This window comes from Centrocercus urophasianus, unplaced genomic scaffold (genome assembly GCF_019232065.1).
Source record: "Centrocercus urophasianus isolate 14NV4802_14NV808 unplaced genomic scaffold, USGS_Curo_1.0 seq_1380, whole genome shotgun sequence".
Classification (NCBI taxonomy): Eukaryota; Metazoa; Chordata; class Aves; order Galliformes; family Phasianidae; genus Centrocercus; species Centrocercus urophasianus.
Genome location: NW_024884565.1, coordinates 4,487 through 10,475, shown reverse-complemented (window position 1 = coordinate 10,475; position 5,989 = coordinate 4,487). Strand labels below are relative to the sequence as shown.

The 5,989-nt window shown below is 57.1% G+C and overlaps 1 protein-coding gene across 1 annotated transcript in view; it reads left to right on the top strand.

Annotated features, from left to right (window-relative positions):
• Nucleotides 1-943: 943 nt before the first annotated feature.
• LOC122157454 (maestro heat-like repeat-containing protein family member 2B) overlaps nucleotides 944-5,989 on the top strand; it is a gene marked incomplete at its 3' end in the record, with an annotated part of 9,526 nt that continues 4,480 nt past the window's right edge. The window contains exons 1-16 of the mRNA XM_042813106.1: nucleotides 944-968; nucleotides 1,258-1,379; nucleotides 1,426-1,641; nucleotides 1,777-1,942; nucleotides 2,098-2,196; nucleotides 2,336-2,487; nucleotides 2,832-2,975; nucleotides 3,517-3,609; nucleotides 3,893-3,962; nucleotides 4,078-4,191; nucleotides 4,294-4,367; nucleotides 4,700-4,819; nucleotides 4,967-5,074; nucleotides 5,264-5,423; nucleotides 5,551-5,591; nucleotides 5,768-5,909. Coding sequence (XP_042669040.1) covers nucleotides 944-968; nucleotides 1,258-1,379; nucleotides 1,426-1,641; nucleotides 1,777-1,942; nucleotides 2,098-2,196; nucleotides 2,336-2,487; nucleotides 2,832-2,975; nucleotides 3,517-3,609; nucleotides 3,893-3,962; nucleotides 4,078-4,191; nucleotides 4,294-4,367; nucleotides 4,700-4,819; nucleotides 4,967-5,074; nucleotides 5,264-5,423; nucleotides 5,551-5,591; nucleotides 5,768-5,909 — 1,846 coding nt within the window. The remainder of the gene's footprint in view (nucleotides 969-1,257; nucleotides 1,380-1,425; nucleotides 1,642-1,776; nucleotides 1,943-2,097; nucleotides 2,197-2,335; nucleotides 2,488-2,831; nucleotides 2,976-3,516; nucleotides 3,610-3,892; nucleotides 3,963-4,077; nucleotides 4,192-4,293; nucleotides 4,368-4,699; nucleotides 4,820-4,966; nucleotides 5,075-5,263; nucleotides 5,424-5,550; nucleotides 5,592-5,767; nucleotides 5,910-5,989) is intronic.

Here is a 5,989-nt window from a genome sequence, read left to right as displayed (position 1 = left end):
GAAGGAATTCTTTCCCGTGAGGGTGGTGAGCAACTGGCCAAGGTTGGAGCAAAGGAGAAAAGGAGAAAAGGAGAAAAGAAGAGAAGAGAATGAGAAAAGAGAAGATGAGCTTAAAAATTGTACTATTATTATAAATAAATAAATAAATACATACATAAATAAATAGTAGGGGTTTTTTGTTTTTTTTTTTTACCAAGTCTTTATTTCAATAGCTGCTGTCTCTTCTCCATACCAGTTACAGAATCACAGTCACCAAATGTCGGGGATTGGAAGAAACCTCAAAAGCTCATCTAATCTAATCCCCCTGCTGGGAACACCTAGATTAGGTCAGACACGAATGTGTCCGGGCAGGTTTTGAATGTCTCCAGAGAGGGAGACCCCACAGCCTCTCTGGGCAGCCCGTTCCGCTGTTCTGTTACATTCACCATAAAGAAGTTTTTTTTTCTAGTATTAATGTATTCATTTTTGATCAGATGCGGTGGAGTCTCCTTAACATCTCTGACACGTGCCCCCAGGAGACAGCCAAGCTCTCTGGAGAGGTTGTCTGGGCAGCAGATGGGGGCCTCAGTGCCTCCTGGCATGGAGTCCCCAGTCACTAAGACAATGCCGGGCAACGGTGCCCAGCAGCTGCTCCCTGGCAGGGGCTCTCCATCACCCGCTGAGGTCATTCCCTGCGTCAGCATGGAACCGGAACCCCAGAGCCGATTGCGTCACACAAACGTGCTGTGTTTGAGGGCCTGCAGGGTTGCCCTGGGGACCTGTCTGCTCCCCAGCCCGGGCTGTGTCATTCATTCTCTGTGAGGTAACACTGCAGTGTGGTGTCACAGTGGCTGCCTCATACACCCTTGTGGAGCGGTGGGAGCGGTGGCTCAGTCCGCTTGTGGGACCCGCAGGAAGTGGAACCAGAGAGAGCTTTGCGTCTATCTGGAGGCATCCTGCTATCATGGAGAGGCTGAGAGCCCTTCGAGGTGAGTCTCTCCACCTCTCTGGACATCATGATGCTGCCCGAGCACACGTGTGCCTCCAGTGTCTGTTTAGGACATTGTGCCAGCAGCACTGTCCTTGCTCTGCCCAGTGCAGCTGCTCACCGTGGTTTCCCCAGTACCCCAGCAAGGGGAAAGCTCCCTCCCCTGCCCCCACCAACCACACGCAGCCTCGTGCTGTGGAGCTGGAGGAGCGTTCCTCCCACAGCTGGCCGGATGCTAGGCCCTGGCTCTAAGCAACACCTGCAGCAGCTGCTCTGCTCTTTCCTTCCAGGTCTCTTTGCTTGTGTGGGCTGCATGCCCAGGCGTACGCTTCGCAGGGAGAGAAGCAGGGTGTCAAGCCCTGTCCCTACCTGCGCCGCGACCTTACTACTTCAGCGCCTGCAAGATCAGGAGGTGAGTTGGGGACATCCAACCACCAACCCTTGCCCTCCTGGCCCAGGGCCACGGTCCCGTGGGTGCCAGGCCCGGCAGCACATCCACAGAGCGATGGGTGGCAGCGGGCAAAGCGAGCGTGACTGATCCTTGTCCCCAGGGTGACCGAGCGCAGGCGTACTGTGAGCTGGAGAGCGCCCTGTGCCAAGACAGCAGCCGCCCGCCGTGCGGAGTGGTGAACCGGCTGCTGGCAGAGGTGTCCCGGGACCTGACGGCAGCCCAGGTGAGGGCTCACTCCCAAAGGCAAAGGGAACCGCCTGCCCACGCTGGTGTTCTGCTGGCGGATGGTGGTGGCTTAGCTCTTCCAAGGGCCTCAGGCAGTCTCCTGGGCCGCGTGTCACCAGTGACTCTCTTCCAGGGCGTGACCAGCAATGTCAAGACAGCTGCCAGCAATGTCCTGGTGGCTCTGGCTCGGACGCACTTCACCTTGGTGATGGCTGAGCTCCAGAGCCACCTGAAGGCCACGGGGGACATGTCCAAGGAGTTTGTGCTCATCACCCTGAGCAAACTCTTCAGCACCTATGGTAGAGTACCCTCAACCTCCTGACATCTAGAACAACTGGGAAAGGGGTCTCTGCCCTCTGAGTGTGATCTGCATTGAGCTGGGGGATGCAGGGCTGCAGCCCCTCCTCCCTTGCTGCCGGGGCTCTGACTGTGGCCCTCTCCTTCCTTTCTGCAGCTCCACAGTGCATCCCCTTTGTGTGGCTGTTGCTGGCAGGCCTGCGCAGTGTGGTGGGCCAGGTGAAGAGTGGCCAGATCCTGCGCATCGCTTGTGCTGGTGAGTGCCGGCCCCAGAGCAGCCCTGCTGCAGACCCTCACAGACTCCATTTTCTCTCACTCTCTTAAAAAAAATAAACAAACAAACAAACAAATAAATAAATATTATTTTTTAATTATTTTTATTTTGTTTTTTTCAGTTTTGAAACAGTGGCTGGATGGAGTCAAGAATTACTTGTCCTCAGGAATGCAATGCCCCTGGACTGCCATGGAGAAAGAGCAGAGCTATGAGAACCTTCACGAGCTGCTCTTCTCTGTGGTGTGGAACTGGCAAGACTGCCAGGAGGAAAAGGTGAGCACTGCTGCATTCCCAGCCCAGGATGGCAGCAGGGGCACCCATGTCGGCAGCTCTGTCTTGTGCCCAGTGGGCTGAGAGCCGATGGGTGATGAGAGGGAGTGAGCTGGCTCTGCAAAGGGCCCTGAAGTGGCTCTGTGCCAGGGAGCAGCTGCATGTCACAGCACTGTGGCAGGAAGAGCTGGGGATGAGGGTATGGGGAAAAGCTGCCTGCCCTCCAGAGCAAGCCCATCTCCTGCTGGGCATGGGGGTGTGGGGAAGGGGAAGGGAAAGGGAAAGCCCTCTGCGTAGGAAGGGCAGACCTTCAGTCTTTGATGCTGGGCCTCTGCCATCCTCTCCAGGACAAACAGGCCGTCCTTGGGGCTGTGGCTGCCATGTTGGAGGTTCTCCTGCAAGAGGAGCAGCACCAAGAGCAGGTCTGGGAGCAGCTCCTCTGGCTCGTTCACCCGTGTCAGGAGATCCAAGACACCTGCAGGTTGGCCAAGGTGAGAGACATTGCGCAGGGCTCAGGGTAGACGTGGGGCCCGTGCAAATGCCACGAGGGGTCAGGGAGGAGGTGGGGAGCCCTTGGAGAAAGAAGGAATGGGTGTTCAAGGGAGGTCTGAGGCTTCCTGAGCTCTTCAGTCAGAGAAGGAACAACCCGGACAGGAGCCAGGAGGGAACCAAGAATCACTGGGGCTCATCTCCTGGGGATGGGGATGGGATCTCCTGGGGCTTCACCACCACTGTGGGGCTCTGAGTGCCTGAGGAGCTCTATGCTAACAATTGGGAGGACCACATCCAGTTGCATCTGATGGGGGAGAAGTGGGCTGCTGGGTGGGAAATGCCTGCAAATGGTGCCCAAACACGGCTCGATTGAGAGCAGAGAGACTCTCTTGGTGCCGCTGGGAGGTGGGGGATAAACAAGAACGCCTGTGCAGGAGCTTCTCCCTGCAGAGAAACAGTTGGGAATTGGGAAACAGTTTCTCCACTCCCGAGTGGCTAGATGTGGCTTCATCCCTTTCTTCCTCTCCTGCTCTCTTGCAGAGCCTCACTATCTTCCTGGAGGCCTTAGGGGGCATTGAGTCTCTAATCCCAGGGGACAAGTTTCTGGACGTCACCACAGCCGTGTTTTACCAGGTAAGGGGAGCCTATCCTTGCGCCCACAGCAGTTTCCCTTGTGGCTAAGTTGGCTGCAAAGCTGCGAGCCCCGGAATAAGGAGGCTCAGCCTTAGCTCCTGCATGCTCAAGGCTGTTCCAGAGCCATGCATGTACTCCCGGGGATGCTGCGGGGTGGGGTGGGCTGGCTTTTGTCTGTCTGACCTCTTCCCGAGAGTGCCCAGGGAGACGAGAGCGGGCAGCACAGTGTCTTTTCCGTCCTCAGTGCTGATGTGATTGTATCAAATGGACCTTGTTCCCACAGCTCTATGACGACAGCAAGCAGCACAGCGAGGCTGATCGTGCGCAGCTGACCCACTGCATCATGCTGCAGGGTAAGGAGAGGGGCTTTGGCGATGCTTGACGCTGCCCTGGCCAAAACCTCTCTCACAAAGCTCAGGAATGGGCGTGAGGTTCTTGCTAACATAGCGTGGGATTTCCTCCCTGCAGCCCGGATCTGCCCAGAGGAAACCATCCTGTTTCTGCAGTCGCAGCTGGGCGATGACTGGGAGCCTGGATGCGTGGCAGCCCTGGGTCTGCTGGGTGCTCTGGCTCGCTCTGATGGTCAGTACCACGGGGTGGTCAGTACCACGCCTTGGGACTTCCAGGGCTCCCTTCTGCCATCTGCGTTGTGGCTCCGCTCATGCTTCTGTGCATCTCTTGCAGAGCCCATGATGACGGAGATGCTGCCCCAGGTCGTCGAGGCTGTGCAGCGTCTGTGCAGTGACCCCAGCATCCGGGTGAGCTGGTTTGGGAAAAGAAAGCGCTGTTGGGGTGGTGATGCTGCTGCCAGCACGGGCAGGGCTGGGGTGACTAGAGAGGTGCTGGGGCATTGACCAGACGGTCATGATGGCTCCTGTGGGGAGAGCAGGCAGAGTGGAGCAGGGAGGTCCCTGTGCTGTGCATGGAAAGTGCACAGCCTGGTGCTAAGGCCTGGTCCTCACCTCAGTAGCTAAAGCCTCTCCGCTGCTCTTGGTGTCTCTGCTCATGCCCAAAGGGCTGCCCCGATGAGCAGGTGGCTTCCCTTTGCCTTCTGACCAGGAAAATCACACCCATAATTGACCCCTTGCAGGTGAGGACGGCTATTCTGTACTTCATCAAGGATCTGCTCAGTTCTAACACCCGGAGCTGCTCAGCCTGGGATGTGGTGGGGCACCTCTTCAGGGAGTTCAGCCGCGCCACAGGAAGAAGGGTAAGGGCAGTGGGCAGCATCTTCTTTTGGAAGACCCGTGCTGCTCAGAGGCTGGTATACAGAAGCACCGCTGGGTCCACACCTGAGCCTCCTGAGAGGCTCCTGAGAACTGAACATAAGCAGTGTTTCAACACCATTCTTGTGCAGGTAACCGGAAACCTTTCTGCCCGGGAAGCCCAGGAAGAAGGAGCTCTCCAGGAGCTTTGCATGGACATCCTGGGATCACTGGACGTCTCTGTGAGAGGGATGTCCAAAGTAAGTCACGCTCTGCCCTGCTGCTGCTCCCTGCCTTTGCACCACGTGTTCCTCGTCCCATTCCAAGACCCCAGGTCTCTCCTCCAGTGTGCTCTGAAGCACACAGGACTCAGGGAAATTCACAGAGTCCTCTTCATCTCTGAGCGGAAGCGGGAATGCTGACCTGCTCAACTGCCTCGTTCCCTACAGCTCCTGTGGCCGCGGCTGCTGTTGTTTGTGGTGCCAGCGCAGTACACAGGCATGCTGATCCCAGTCTCCCGCTGTGTCTGTGCCCTGGCTGAGAGAGAGGAGCTGACAGGACGGCCGATAGAACATCTGGATCACCATTTCGTCAGCTCCATGTTTCAAGGTAGGAGCAAAAACTCCCCCAGTGAGCTCTGCTGACCTGTGGTAGCACCCAGAAGGGACAGCGGAGGTGCGTGTGGCTGGGCACGCAGTGTCTTGGAGTCTTACTCAGCACATTTTTCTCTTTGCAGGCCCACTGCTGACGCCCCAGACACTGCTGGCACGACTGCTGGTGAGTACATGCTCCAGAGGCCGGTTCTACGAGCACCCAGGAGGAAGCAGCATGGCCATGGGCAAAGCTGTTGGCTGCTCCTTGCCTGCCAGAGCAGAGCTGAGCTGCTTCCATTCTGGGGGGAAGCCATTGCTCTTGCTGTAGAAGTGACCCTGCTTTTTCTTGCTCTCCCTCAGGTGGTGGCAGGCAGCCCTGTTGCAGGCAGCCAACTCCAAGCTGCTGCCTTACTGCTGATGAAAAACCTCCACAGCAGGTTCCACAGAGCTGTGGGGGCCATGTGGGCTACTGAGATCCCCCTGCTGCTGCAGTGTCTTGAAGGTAAAGCACTGGAGGGGAAGAAGAGGCAGAGGCAGGGAAGGGAAGGGAAGGGAAGGGAAGGGAAGGGAAGGGAAGGGAAG